Genomic DNA, 14,916 nt, shown 5'->3' with positions numbered 1-14,916 from the left:
TTCATGCATACTTTTTAGCTGCATCGAGGAGGGCAATTTTCAGGCAGGCCAGTTTACCCGAGTAAACATTTATTTACCCAGATACAGAAGTTTCAAAATTCTCCTTTCCATGTTTTTCAGTTTTAGCTTTCAAATATTAATTTCATTAAATTATAGTTACCTCATTTCCTATGAACTGGTTTAGGTGAGTGACAATATGTTGCCTTCTAGCATAGTTTATTGGTTAGAATACAGGCAGGTGGAACCTGCTGACCTGCTCTTTGATCCCATCAGTACTTATTATGGGGTGAATTTTCAAAGCCATTTGGGAATGGGGAATCACCAAACGAGCACCTAAGCGGGCTGGCGGAGAGTTAAACTAGTATTTTATAAATTGTGTGGTAGAAGCCGCGCAGTTTACAAAATGCTATGTATTTCTGCCCCAACAATACGTTTCAGTACATGCATTTATTTGTAATGCAGGAACACTCATACTTTCCCCACCCATTTTATAAAATCGATCACATATATTTTACGCATGAACTAGCTGTAACAATGCACACATAATAACCCAGAGTTAAATGTGGAAGCAGGGATTTTAAAAAGGATATGCATGCTTTGTTTACAAAAATACCTACATCTGCACATGCATGGAATCTCCAGTTCCCGACAGCTCCACCAAGACCTTCAGTTTACCTAGACCCCTCAGCACTTTACCCTGAAACCCTACCAGTTCACTCCAATCTCCCACTCAAAAATTACAGACAAAAAGACAAGTGCAATTTTAATTACATAAGTAAATCAGCAGGTGTAAAAGCATGCAGACAAGTTTGATAAGATGTGTATGGGTGCCTCTTACAAATTAGCAAACTGTGAGTGAACGTCCAAACCCCACCCTGGAACGCTCTTAAACCACCTGTTTTTTTTTCCTTTTTAACATTTACATGTGACACTGCTAATACACATGCACTTCAGGATTTTGCAAAATATTGCTACAATATATGCTATTGAATTGTCATAGGTTTTTCCCATGTTAAATTATTACTTTTTCTTAAAAAAAAATATATATATTACTCAGAATTTCACCATAAACCCTGATCTTTAAAACATGAAATGAGATTGGTGAATCACTGAGTAAGATTGTAAAAAACAAAACAAATCACCAGGGGAAATTCACCGACTGCAAATTTAGAAGTCACAAATTTAGGAGCCGATGCAATACAGTGCACTCAGCCGAGCGCACTGTATAACCCACAGTCGGACACGGGTTAAATAGGCGCTAATCCACCCCCTAATGCAATAGGGGGATTAGCGCCTATTTAACGTGCGTCCGACGCGGAGTGAATGCGATAGCGCTCATCACATGCAAATGCATGTGAATGAGGCTATTAACTCATTCACTCCGGATTCAAAAAAAAAAGTGTGCGTCTCAGACGCACATTTAGCTCTCAGATATTAACACCTGCCTGGAGCAGGCATTAATAGCTGAGCGCATGGAAAAGAAGTACAGAAAAGCATAAAAAAATGCTTTTCTGTACTTCTTAAGTAAAAAAAAAGAAAAAAAATACCTCGGAGACCGCCAAGTTATGAAGACCAACACCAGTAAACTCGGCATCGGTTTCATAACCGGCCGTTTGCCAGTAATGAAAACGGACACAGACGGCCGGTTATGAAAACCGATGCCGAGTTTACCGGCGTCGGTTTTTGTAACCGGCAGCCGCCATGGGTTTCGACCCTAGCGCCTCCTTGCTAGCGCGACCCCTCTAATTTGCTTATAGCATGGCACCCCCCTTGCCAGCGCCATGCGCACATTAAGAAAGCGGGTGCTGACTTTTCAGCGCCCGCTTTCTGCGTTTTTTATAGCATCAGCCCCTTAGTTTTACATTTCCTGAATGGTCAAACTGTCATTCAGAGTAAGTTATTCTGAAACCACCTACTTTGTGCTAACCCCATCTCTACATTAAATAAATCCAACAGACCTGCCATGGCAAAAACTAATTGCACAAGAACTGGCATGAGTCATTTTGAATCACTCATCACATTTTGTGAGTAACAGAACTCAGTCTACAAATCATAATTTTTTAAATCAAAATCTATTAAATAAAATCTTACAGATTGCTGAGTTCTTTTAAGGCATGAGTACATATTGTGGTTACAGATTTATGAAGACCCTGTAGTCAAATTCTGATGAGAAAATGACACACGTGAAGCATGCTGATTGGATAAAAGAGATCACATGATGGGAAAAGCATGGATGTAGAAAAAAATGTATTCTTGCCAGTTCTTTAGTCCTCTGTGTTGTCGTCCTTTGTAAGTATTTGGCTGCTGTAATGAATTCACCATACCCCAGTTCAGCTAGAAATAACTTCCTCTCTGAGCAATGCTGCCTATTCCCAGGCTTATCCTTGTACTGATTAGCAGAGTGTGCTGTGTTCAGATATTACTGGATTCTCCTTGGCTAACAATATACTTCCTTGTTTAAAAGTTTTAAAGGGCTGAACTTGACCTTGCTCCCAAAATCCTTCCCTCTCTGATATCCATAGCTGATCAGTTCAAAATCACAAACAAACCATAGCTATTTTGGATAGATAAAGAGCAAAACAGTGGTTCCCTTTAATGCATGATACTTTAACTCTAGCCACTCTTGAAACATGATAATTAAAGAATACTGGGATCACATTCAAACAACTGTGCATGGCAGCATAAATGCATTGTATATGGCTGCGTGTAGTTTTACCATAGCATTCTTTTGTACATCACTTTGGGAGACTTTTAATTTGGAAAGCAATCCATAAATGCTATTAACTAAATAAATAACCCACATATTGCACACATTTTATAAAATATGCGTATCTTTATCCCATAACATATATGTGTATGTAGGCTTATGTTCAAATATATGCAATGCATTGAAACTAGCTCTACAGCATGACCAGATTTAGCTGGATAAGTTATCTGGCTAACTCTGAATAATGAAGTTAGTTGAATAACGTATCTGGCTAATGTAACTCCTCCCCAAAATGTGCCTGGAACGTCCCTACTTTATCTGGCTACATAAGTGCCCAGATAATTATTTAGCTGGATAACTAGTGAATTATCCAGCTCAATTCCTGTGAATATGGATCTCCCTATTTCTTAAAAAACAAAACAGAATAAACTAGTTTGCAAACCTCTTTTAAACAAGTTGGCAGATACTATGCCAACATCTTCTATAATTCCAGTACTGAAACCTACACTTTGAGGTTTCAGGATCAGCACAGCAGAAACCCTGATTTAGGGAGATTTACAATGGTGAGCATGGCTAAGAAAGAACAGTTTTCAATAACCATAAAATTAAAATCTCCTGGGAATTACATAACAATCAAATTAAACAGAAGTATATTATTCTATTAGTTACAAATCAACTGAATTATCTAATAATAAACGCTCTTGTATTAATAATTAACTATGCTTTCCTCCTTTTGAGCACCCATCTCCCCAAAAATCCTTTCTGCTTACTAAAGAATAAAAGGGATATTTATAAATTGCTTTCCATATGGCCATGGTTTTTAAAAGTCAATCAAACATCATGAACTATGTAGTAGTTGTTGGTCTCTGAATGAATATGACTCTTTTTTACACACACCTTCCCACAATATGTATTCGTGTCACTAGATTTTGTTCAGTTTTATTCCTCCCGCCATCTATGACCTCAGGGCTGTATAAAAATTCTAAGTTGGTAATACTAGCATGGGGCAGTTACGTGCCACGGATAGCAGCTGGCATGATATGCCTTTAACAGACTTACAAATTTCTCTGCACACCCTACTTCCTTTTCTTACTCTCACCTCCTAAAATAATAATTCTTGCAAGCTTGAAAAGGCATTAGTTTACCAGAAATAAGGTAGAAAGAGGGATTAAATCCATGTGATGGCTGAATCCTGAGGGACAACTTTGTGGTGGAAACATTTTGCAGTTTCCAGTTTCATGACTGAGACTAAATAGGATGTGTCCTAAACTATAATAACCACCACCATATGCCTCTCAGTGGGGCTATGAAGCTTCCTGAACCCTTTCGTGCAAGGTAACCCACAAATCTTGGAGCATGCCCTAGCACTAACAAGCCAGTGAATCAAGCAAGGACTAACACGCTCGCAACATGTCCTGTTTCTGAAATAACAGCACCCTGGCTTGCAACCATTTTCATTGGACTGTTGAAGTGATACTGCTTTGCTCTGTCAGGTCCATGATCTGTTTTGTCCTAAATATAACATCAAGACCATGGTGAAAGTCTGGGTTTGATTTTCATTATTAGTTTTTTCTTTACTTTTCCTTCTTTCATGGTCTCATGTCTTCAACTGGCCTTTTGATGCCATCAGCCAACTTTGTTGCTTTGTTGTACAATGCAGGGGCAGTTCTATAATGAAGCGTGGTGAGGTGGCCACTTCAGGTGGCAGAAGTTTGAGGTGGCAAAGAATGCTCCTCTCAGAACCCTGCCTGCCCCTGCCATGGCTGCCTCAGCTCATGCCGGCGGCGACTGAAGAAGAACAGAGAGAGGCTGGGGCCACCGCCAGACCTCAGGCTGGCAGTGGCTGAAGAAGAGCAGAGAAAGGCTGGGCTGGGGCCACCGCCGGAGTTCAGGCTGGTGGCGGCTGAAGTACAGAGAGAGGCCCCACGTGAGAGAGGGGAAGCTTGCCTATGTGTGTGTTTGTGTGTGCTTGTATGAGGCAGCTTGTTTGTGTATGTGTGCTTGGGTGAGAGGCAGCTTGTGTGTATGTGTGTGTTTAGGTGAGAGGCAGCTTGTGTGTATGTGTGCATATGTGAGGCAGCTTGCTTGTGTGTGTGTGTATGAGTGGCAGATTGTGTGTGTGCATGTGTGTGTGAGAGAGAGAGAGAGATTGCAAGCCTGGTGGGGAGGTGAGAGAGCATGTGTGAGGGTGCTTTCATGTGGGTGCCAGAGAGAAGGAGCCTATGAGGGGAAAGATGGGGCAGAGGGGAAGGGGGGCAGGGGGAGGGGGAGAGGGGAGGGGTTCACCTTCTCATCCTTCACCTCAGGCAGCAGATTGCCTTGAGCCGCCCCTGGTGCAATGTGTAGTCTTCTGGAGAAACTTGGCCTCTTTGCATGCTGTGACAGCTTTTAATAGACCTATAGAAGAATTGTCCAAAGACGATATGGCACATGAGGTTTTGAGACCACTTAGGTGGTGGGCAAAGCTTATGCCGTACAGTATCTGTGAACAATTTCAATGTTTGTCAGATTGACTGATTCAGCCCTTTCTGACAAGTATCACGGGGAACTTGACAGGGATTTTGTTGTTTCATTGTGTGTCATTTCCAATATGAAACGCCACAAAAAAACAGCAAAACTTTGTCTTCTTTAATTTTGTCATTTCAGCATGTGTTAAAATAATTGAGCATGAGTTAGAATGATTTAGGATGTGTTAAATCATTCTAATGCATGCTAAATTGTTTTAGTGCCTCCTAAAGCGATGAAATACTGAAAATGAAATGAAAACCAAACTAAACCATTTTTTCCATATGGCTGCAGAAACAGTATGAATCGCCACCCCCTCCCCACCCCCCATGAACTGATTTATAGGCATGGGAATAAAAGCCAATCAACAAACCATTTCTCTAAGGTGATCCCTTTCTATTGGACTTACTGCATTTCTTGACTAGCTTTTCGGAAATAACATTCCTTTCCTCATTCTGTTTTTACCTGAAGAAGGGAATGTTAACTCCCAAAACTAATCACGAAGGGCCCAATATTCAAAATGAAATGTTTATTAACTGGATAAGACTTATCCAGTTAACTTAAATGCGATGTTGTGGCAGGTCGGCTATGCTGCCAGATATCAGTGTATAAGCCTCTACTTAGCTAGATAAGTTAAATCTGGCTAAGTTAGACCTGCTCTGTGGCAGATCTAACTTATCTGGTTAACTTGAGCGGATTAAGTCTGAATATCGGCACTTATCCAGTTAATTGGATAAGTAGCACCACCCCAATCTGCCCATTCCCCACCCATGGACTATCCGGCTAAATGGCAGCCACTAAGCATAACCAATAATTCAGTGCCATCACTTATCCGGCTAAGTAGTGTTTCAGTATTAGCATCTAAATGTATTAAGCCAGTCCAATAAAACTTAAATCACCGTTTATCGACCTTTTCTCCCACACATGGAGCCAAGTAAAATTAAGTGAACCTAAACTGCCAGTCAGACACTTCATCTGGAGGGTAATTTTATAACACTCCTCTTACTTCAGCTCTAATTCTCAAAGCGTGTTTACGAAAATAAGCCTGAACTGATAATTAGCGGGACTGTGCAGCATAGACAGCCACAACTATATCCGCTAGAGACCAGGTGTAAATGTCCACCCAATCATTTCCATGCATACTTTTGAAAATCAAAAGTAGAAATGTAAATGATTATTCCCCCTCCCCCCAACTCTGCCCCTGGGGATCACCCCTTTGCAGTCCACATACAAGTATGCAAAAGATTGCCCATTTATGCTCATAAAATGACAATTTATGTGAATAAATGCTTTTGAAAATTACCCCTAAATGCATTATTCCTAAATATATTAATTTTAAGAATGTGTATATGGGAAAGGCAATTTTCAGAAAAATGGTGCAAAGCCTGCAAGTAAAAGTACCACAGACTTTGCATCAATGTGGGCAATTTTGAAAATTACCCTCTTTATTTAATCTCTACTCCGTAAAATTTTTGCATGAATTAACAATCTTTCAACAGACATTTAATTTTAAGTTTCTAGAGTAAAAAATTAAATTAAAGGAAAAATATCCAAGCTGATAAAATGAGAATTTTAAAATCTCTAAAAAAGAACTTCCATTATCCTTCTGTCATTTTTCGATAAATGCACATTATGGTTCTTTTGCCCTTGAGATTTTGTAACTCTTTTTAATGCAGGTGTGTGTCAGGTGATCACAGTAAGCCCACTGCACGAGCTGCCGTTTATTTTCCATCATGGTGCAGTAGCACAACAGGAACTGAGAGAACAGGATGGGGCCAACTGTATTGGTTATAATTAGAATAATTTGTTGACCTAGAACATCATACAACACCTCCCTAATGCCAACCCAGTTCCCAAAAACTCACCCTGAATCAAAGTGCCCCCTTACAATGGTCCATATATACAGTATCAGACCTCTATAAAGAGGTTCTCTCTCTCTCTCACACACACACACACACACCTACTGAGGAGCTTTAGAAAACTGGCACATATACACACACCAGCTGAGGAAAATTAGGGGTTACACACAGTGCTGGGAGCACCCATACCCTGTCTCTTTTCCACCTACTTTTCCTGGGCACACGTACATCAGAGTCCCGGCTATTTAAAATTTCTTCTAGCTCCCTCCCAGCCCACTTGCACACACATGTGGTTGTTTTTGTGCGCGCAAGGCTTTTAAAATCTACCTCTAAGTGCGTATGTATGTTTACACTCGAATACGTGCATTGAACACGTGTACTTTTCCTACCTATTTTTGGAAATATGCATGCGTATATTTTATGCATGAAATAAAGTAGGACTTTCTTGTGTAAATCCTGATTTACGCACGTCGGCCAGTTTTAAACCATGCACACACCAAGGAAATTACCAGTTTTACCAATTAGTCCACTCAATCCTTCTCCAAGTCATCGATAATTTCCCAGTTTTTCAGCTTGAACTCTCTTCAGTTTACCCAGACCTCCTACCCAATCAGTACTACACAATAAACACATTTAATATCACTTAAGCCAGATAATTAGCAAGTGTGAACATCTGTGAGTAAATTGGAAAATGTATGTGCATAACTGTCCTGGAATGCCCCTAGATCACCCCTTTTTTTTTTTTTAAAAAGCGTGTATGTGTGTGAAAAAGTGAAAATGTGCGCGATGTTTTACTTTTATAAAATATAGAGTATGCGAGTGGAGGCTACTTACACATGTATATGCTTATTTTTATGTGTCTAATTTTTTGAAAATTCACCTTTAAGATCTTAGTGCAAGTGTCATATACTGAACAATTAGTATAGTGTCACAGTGCCACAGACATTTAACATAAAGAAAGCACAGTCACAGTCAGTCATAGGCCACTCTACACATGCCGCAAAGAAAATCAATCTCTCTCTGTATGTTTCTTACAGACACTGATACACATTGCCTGCTGTAGAACCTTTCTGATATTCTGTTACATTGTAACCCTCTGAAGATAGATTATAGTTTGTCCTGCTTCTAGGAGCACAGCTGGGCCACAGAGACAGTGAGTGTAAGAACACACCTTTCTAAATTGAAAGTTTTTTTTCCTAATCTTTTATTTAACTCTGGAACTTTGAAGAAAGGAGTTTCAGAATCTCTGCCTTCTCTCCCTAAGATCCAACAAAGGAATGACCAAGAACAAAATGGTCACTGCTGCTCAAACTGCTTTTAGTTTCACTTTCACGTAAAAAAAAAGAAAAGAAAAAGAAATCATCCATGCAGCCGCCATCTCAGATGATTGGTCCTACCCCTTCCTTGTCTCATTCTCAACTGGCTCTGCTCTGTCTGGCTTTGTTTCCCCCATAGAATTTAATAGGACAGAATCGAATGAGCCAAAAAAGATTCAAATTTTTCAGGGGACTGAACCCATTTGGTCAGGATGACCTGAACAAATCCAAAAATCAATAAGAACAAATTTCACATTCAGTTCTTCCAAATGCACATCCCTACTATATACAGATATAAACAAATGTCAAGAGTTTTCACAGTCTCAGGTTACCAACCCTTGGCAATGATCCTTTAAAATCAACAAAATTAAATGGATTGGCAATCCTCTCTCTGTCTTCATGGGCAGGAATATTTTAACTATGTGAGTTGTCTGGTATAGTGTTGCATACAATAATATTGTAATATAAATCAAAAACATCATCACCATAAATAAGCCATACAGTTGCTGATTGTGCACATTGCTGATAGTTAAGAAAAAAATGCTTTGGGACTCATAGGTTAATTTGCATATTTTGCTTACGCTGAAAATCACTTTTGTGTAAGAGTCCTGTAGTCCAGAATTAAGAACCACTGGCTTAAGAGCAGGAATATTACAAAATATTATTTTGCAAAGAGCGTGCTGAGCCTGCAGAATAGTTTGTGAAAGGAAGTGGTAGAAGCAAACCCAGTCTATGCTTTGAAATTGAAGTCAGACACATTTTTCAAAAGGTAAAGAGTGCAAGGAATTATCAACCCCATATTACACCACTTTATCCATATGGTAACTTTCCAAAAACAAGCAGACTGCTTAGCGTTAGAAATATTTTTATTCCCTTCAGTACCTCCATCCTAGTCTTGTTATAAATAATGCCATTCCCCGTCACAGCATTTGGAACAGGCACCACTATCTGCTTAGGAGATGGGACCCAGGGCACCAAAAGCCTTGTATCCATCATTGTGCATTACATTGAGACACCAGAAAGGCAAAGCTGAGATTAGAAGAAGAGAGCTACTTGCGCATATAAGATCCCATGATGACTACGTAAACCAATCATCTTGCTTGAGCCCTCGTACTCATACTAAGATGCAAATTAAACATTACTGAACTCCGCCTTGGGAAATCTGTTTTGTTTTGTTTTTTTTGACTTGTCAGTTTCCCTTCTGTTCTTATTGGCTTCCAGCTCTGTTGGAACCAGGGTAGAAATCCGAGTGCTGGTAGCCTTCATTTTCAAGTACCTGGGGATTTCCCCCCTTAATGTATCTACTCTGGTCATTGCAGTGATAGTTCTTGGCGGGGGGCCATCCACCAGTGATCCTTCTATGACCCTACAATCATGGACCCCGAATCTAACCACTAGGTGTCACTCCTGAGCAATGACCATAACGCCCTCTCCTCTGGGGGCTGATAGTGCTGTCACTACAGGATTCTCAGCTCCAGCTGACCCAGAGAGTGGACACTTTCTTCATGGGAGTTACGCAGCCCTTCCACTGAGCTGTTGGGCTGGACCCTGAGGTTTTTTTTAATATATTTAAGTCACTTGTTAAATTAATTTTGCAGCCATGGGACATGAGCCTATTTAAATGACATTTACAGACTGAGTAAGATAATATAGAAGGCATCAATCAGCTGACTGCCTCTCAAAGAGATAGTACAAGTTATTGTTAAGTCAGTATTTCAATGAAATGTAAAATCTGTTTTTTTCTTGAGAGTATTTAATTAACTTAAGAAGTTTATACAGCTTGAGAATTATTTAGTAGGAAATTAAAACTTTATTGCCATTTCTCAGTTTTGTTTTCCTGCCAAGAATCTTCTCAAACTGTTCCTTTCCCCCTTTACAGATCTAGACATTTGTAAAAAAAAAAACAAACCACCCAAGACATCCATTTTACGTGAAGTTTCCATCATAACTATAAAACATACTGAAATTCTATATTTGACTTGAGAAGCCTGTTTATATTCAGCAAAATTAAATGTCATTATAGATTGAGGCCAGGGCTGGATTTAAGATGGGGGCGCCCATAGGCAAAGGATGGGAATTCCCCCTGCCCCCCCCCCCCCCAACAACCCCGAAGTTATTGGAGGTGCCAGAGACTCAAAGCCTACCCTCCCCCAACCTGGTTAAATCTTTTCCTCTCCCAGTGCCTCACCCACACCTCAGAACTGCAGCAGCACAGAGTAGTGCTGACCCCACAACAGAGGCAACTCCAGCAAGAAAATTCAGTGAGGAGGCCTGTGAGTCCTTGTGCGCAGACAGGTCCTGTGGCGGCCCCCACCAGCTGCAGGGTTTTCCATGGCTGGCTGGCCCTGCACTTAATTTTCTGGTTGGTATTGCTCCTGCTGTGGGGGTCAGTGACATGGCGTGAGGCCCAGATGACAGCAGAGCAGCCCTCATGCTCTGGCACCTGTGAAAACTGGGTACCGGAGGCGGTTGCTTATTTTACTCATGCCTAAAGTCAAGCCTGACTGAGTCAACTTTTATCAGAAGTCATAGGGAAGACATTTTTCAAAGAGACTTCTGTGGGCAAAACAGTGTTTTACATGCAAAAAATGGCCTTTTACAAAATTGCCCAGCTGATGTGCAGGTGAACTTATGGATGTAGGTCATGTTTCTGCGTAAGTCCGAGCTGAGGCATTCCTGGGGCAAAGATGAGGAGGAGCTTGGACTTGTATACATTCTGATATTAAAATGTATGCGCCTAAGTTATCACAGAACATTTATGTGGACATTTTAGCAGGTGTGAGTAGTTTTGGTGGGATAATGACCAAAGCAGACTTATGCATAAAAGTACCTTTAATAATTGGTGTAACTTATGGGCCGGATTTTAATAGCTACGTGCAGGCGTAGATTTGTGCGTGCAACCTGGCACGCACAAATCTACAGACGATTTTATAACATGTGTGCACAGCCGCACGCATGTTATAAAACCCGGGGTCGGCACGCGCAAGGGGGTGCACACTAGTGTACCTTGCGCGCGCCGAGCCTTAGGGGAGTCCCGATGGCTTTCCCCGTTCCCTCCGAGGCCGCTCCGAAATCGGAGGGAACGTTCCTTCGGCCCCCCCAGCCCTACCTAAAATCCCCCCACCTTTATTTTATAAGTTGCACCTGCCGGCCAACGGCCAGCTCGCGATCCCGGGCACAGCGGCAAATGGCTGCTGTGTCTGAAGGCTCCGGCCCCGCCCCTTTTTTCGAGCCCCGGGACATACGCGCGTCCCGGCGCTTTATGCACGCCGTCAGGCCTTTTGAAAATAGGCCCGGCGCACGTAACCCCCCCCCCCCCCTACACGTGTAAATCCACCTGGATTTACGCACGTAGATTTTGAAAATCTGCCCCTATGTGAGCATTTGCCAACATTTTTTATGTGTAGTGTTACAAAATTACCTCCACAGTGGCTATTTCAGATCTTTGGAGAGGTCTGTTTCAGCGGCCTAAGCGTGAAATGAATTGGTGTTCTCAATTTATTTCCCAGTATGCTGGCATCCACGTAACTAAACCTATAATCACATTTGGTACTCATTGGTAGCCTTGATGGAGAAACCAAGGATGGAATGGACCTGTGCTCTCTAAAAGTGACCCCTCCAGAATGGCAGTCATTTTACCAGAGCAAAGTGAGAGGAACCATAAGCTGCTACTGCTGTCTCTGCCCTATTTGACACAGCACTTCTGCAATCATTCAATTCATATAACCAAATTACCAAGCATGCATTTATTAAAAAATGAAGAGTAGCATCACTATTACAGAAGCTTGGGAAAATAAGTGCATACTACAAAAGAGTGGAGAAATGTCAGTGTGCAAACAAGATATATAGCACACACTGTAAACAGGTCTTTGTTCTGTGTCTTTGATTTAGAAATTCCAAGGAAATATACCATTAGCTCAAAAAGAAAGCCAGGTGCCTCACAGCACAGCTAATCAAAAATAGCTACTCCAAAGTGGTGCCCTGTGACCTCGGGGTACGTTTTACATTTTTGGCATTGGCCTATCAAAAAAAAAACAAAAAACATTTTTGGTGACTATAAACTGAACAGGTGAATCAGTGAAGACATAGAAAATTATAAGGGTGGGTGACATGATTTATTATTTTAGCTAAAAGTTACCTTTGCATCCTTGACATTCTGTGTAGTTCCATATCATCACTGCCTCGAAACCCTTTAGCAAAAGGGTTGTTTTCAATTTTGAGCTGGGTAATCTAGAGAAAGGAAGCAAAACTAATATGATTACAATCCGCCCCTTGCTAATACATCAGATATCAATCAAGAACTCTTTAGGCCTGTTTCTTTAAGCGGGCTCTCCACCGATGGTTGGTCAAAGCCATGGAATCATAACTCCTCTCCAGCAGAGGTTGTGACATCGTACACTGCATCCTTCCCCATTAGGCCAGTTAGTCTCCCATGTGAAACTTTAGCAGCACTATTTCAGCTTCACATATTATCAAATGTCAAGTGGGTAAGAGGGCTTTCTCACTGCAAAAGACTCAATCGAGCAATCAAAGTGACCGATTCAAATGTGTCTGATATGTAAAGAAAGACACTGTTGTGCCTTCGTGCACAAATGAAATGTTTGAATCAGGATATTTTCATTTGAAAGCTGCTTCAGAATTCAAAATATGAGAAAAACATTTTTTATTCCAGAGATCCACTGTATCATATCATGCGGGCCTTCTAAGTCAAATCTTATTTTCCATCCACATCCAGGAATTACAATCCAAGCAAGGATATGTTTGTTTTTTTTGTAATATTCACAATAATTGCAGGGTAAAGAGAAAATGTCCAGCGTAAAACCTCAGCAAGCTACCCCTTGGATCATTTTATGATCGCTCTTCCTCCTGGGAATGTACTGAAAGACTTCTAAAGGACTAAACAAAGTGTCATATAGTCACCATAAAGATTTTTTTTTATTTAAAAGCCTCCCTGTATATCTCTCTTAATATTTTAAAGTGCTTTTGATCTTGATGTGGAGAAGATTAAGAACTTCTTCTCTGTTCATGGCACCCATAACATTTATTATGCTCAGAAAATCACCTTGCATATTAAATGATGTGGGTTATATACTCTAAAAATGCTCTCACATTTTTTCTCTGTGCTAAAATATTTTCAGTGAAGGATAGTACCATTTTTCCATTAAATGGCATCCAAAATGGCATGAAAATAGCAAAATACTGCAAACTGATAAATTGATGCATTGGTAGAATGCCACACAATCTAAATGTAAAGGGAGAGGGCGTGGCTTGGGAGCATTCTGTTGCATAAAGAGACCTTCTCCATAAACTCTTAGAACTGGAGGGAAAAGCTCAGCTCATAATTCACAAGCAAAGATATCTACTATTATTTTGTATTTAAGCCCATTCCATTTAGTTTGCATGATGTTTTGTTTTTAGAATATATTTTGTTAAGTAACAATATGCTGGACTATCAGTTCTGAGTACTTTATCTGTGGGGTTTATAAATATTGCAGGATTTGCCTTCAACATGCATTTGGTGAAGCTTGGGTGAGCAGGGAAGAAGAGTCTGTCTGCATGCAAAGTGGTGGTTAGGGAGTTAGGGGATGAATTATGAACATAAGAAATTTCCATACTGGGTCAGACCAAGGGTCCTCAAGCCCAGCATCCTGTTTCCAACAGTGGTCAATCCAGGCAATAAATACCTGGCAAGAACCCAAAAACTAGGTCTATTCCATGCTACTGTTGCTAGTAATAGTAGTGGCTATTTTCTAAGTCAACTTAATTAATAGCAGGTAATGGACTTCTCCTCCAAGAACTTATCCAATCCTTTTTTAAACACAGCTACACTAACTACACTAACCACATCCTCTGGCAACAAATTCCAGAGTTTAATTGTGCGTTGAGTGAAAAAGAACTTTCTCCGATTAGTTTTAAATGTGCCACATGCTAACTTCATGGAGTGCCCCCTAGTCTTTCTATTAGAGATGTGAATCGGAATCGGTTCGGATTCCGGTTCCAATTCACATGTGGGTTTTTTTGCATCGGGCCCGATCGCTGTTTTGTTTATCGGCTGCGCCCGAGCCAATAAACAAAAAGCCCACCCCGACCCTTTAAAACTAACCCCTTAGCTTCCCCACCCTCCCGACCCCCCCCCCAAAAAACTTTTTACAGGTACCTGGTGGTCCAGTGGGGGTCCCGGGAGTGATCTCCTGCTCTGGGCCAGACTCCCGCTCCTGGGCCGTCGGCTGCCACTAATCAAAATGGTGCCGATGGCCCTTTGCCCTTACCATGTGACAGGGTATCCGTGCCATTGGCCGGACCCTGTCACATGGTAGGAGCACTGATGACCGGCATCATCTTGTGCTCCTACCATGTGACAGGGACTGACCAATGGCACCGGTAGCCCCTGTGACATAGTAAGGGCAAAGGCTATCGGCGCCATTTTGAATACTGGCAGCCGGCGGCCATTTTGAATACTGGCAGCCGACGGTGCCATTGGTCAGCCCCTGTCACATGGTAGGAGCACAAGATGGCGCTGGCCATCCAG

At 41.2% G+C, this 14,916-nt stretch overlaps 1 protein-coding gene across 6 annotated transcripts in view; it reads right to left on the bottom strand.

The window, feature by feature from the left end:
- Positions 1-14,916, bottom strand: part of TBX5 (T-box transcription factor 5) — a 62,655-nt gene that overhangs the window by 20,689 nt on the left and 27,050 nt on the right. For all 6 annotated transcript variants that reach the window (XM_029619279.1, XM_029619281.1, XM_029619282.1 and 3 more), the window contains one exon: positions 12,526-12,617. In XM_029619279.1, the coding sequence (XP_029475139.1) occupies positions 12,526-12,617 (92 nt within the window). The remainder of the gene's footprint in view (positions 1-12,525; positions 12,618-14,916) is intronic.

Source organism: Rhinatrema bivittatum, chromosome 11, assembly GCF_901001135.1.
Source record: "Rhinatrema bivittatum chromosome 11, aRhiBiv1.1, whole genome shotgun sequence".
In the NCBI taxonomy this organism is placed as follows: domain Eukaryota; kingdom Metazoa; phylum Chordata; class Amphibia; order Gymnophiona; family Rhinatrematidae; genus Rhinatrema; species Rhinatrema bivittatum.
This window is presented reverse-complemented; position numbering and strand designations above follow the sequence as displayed.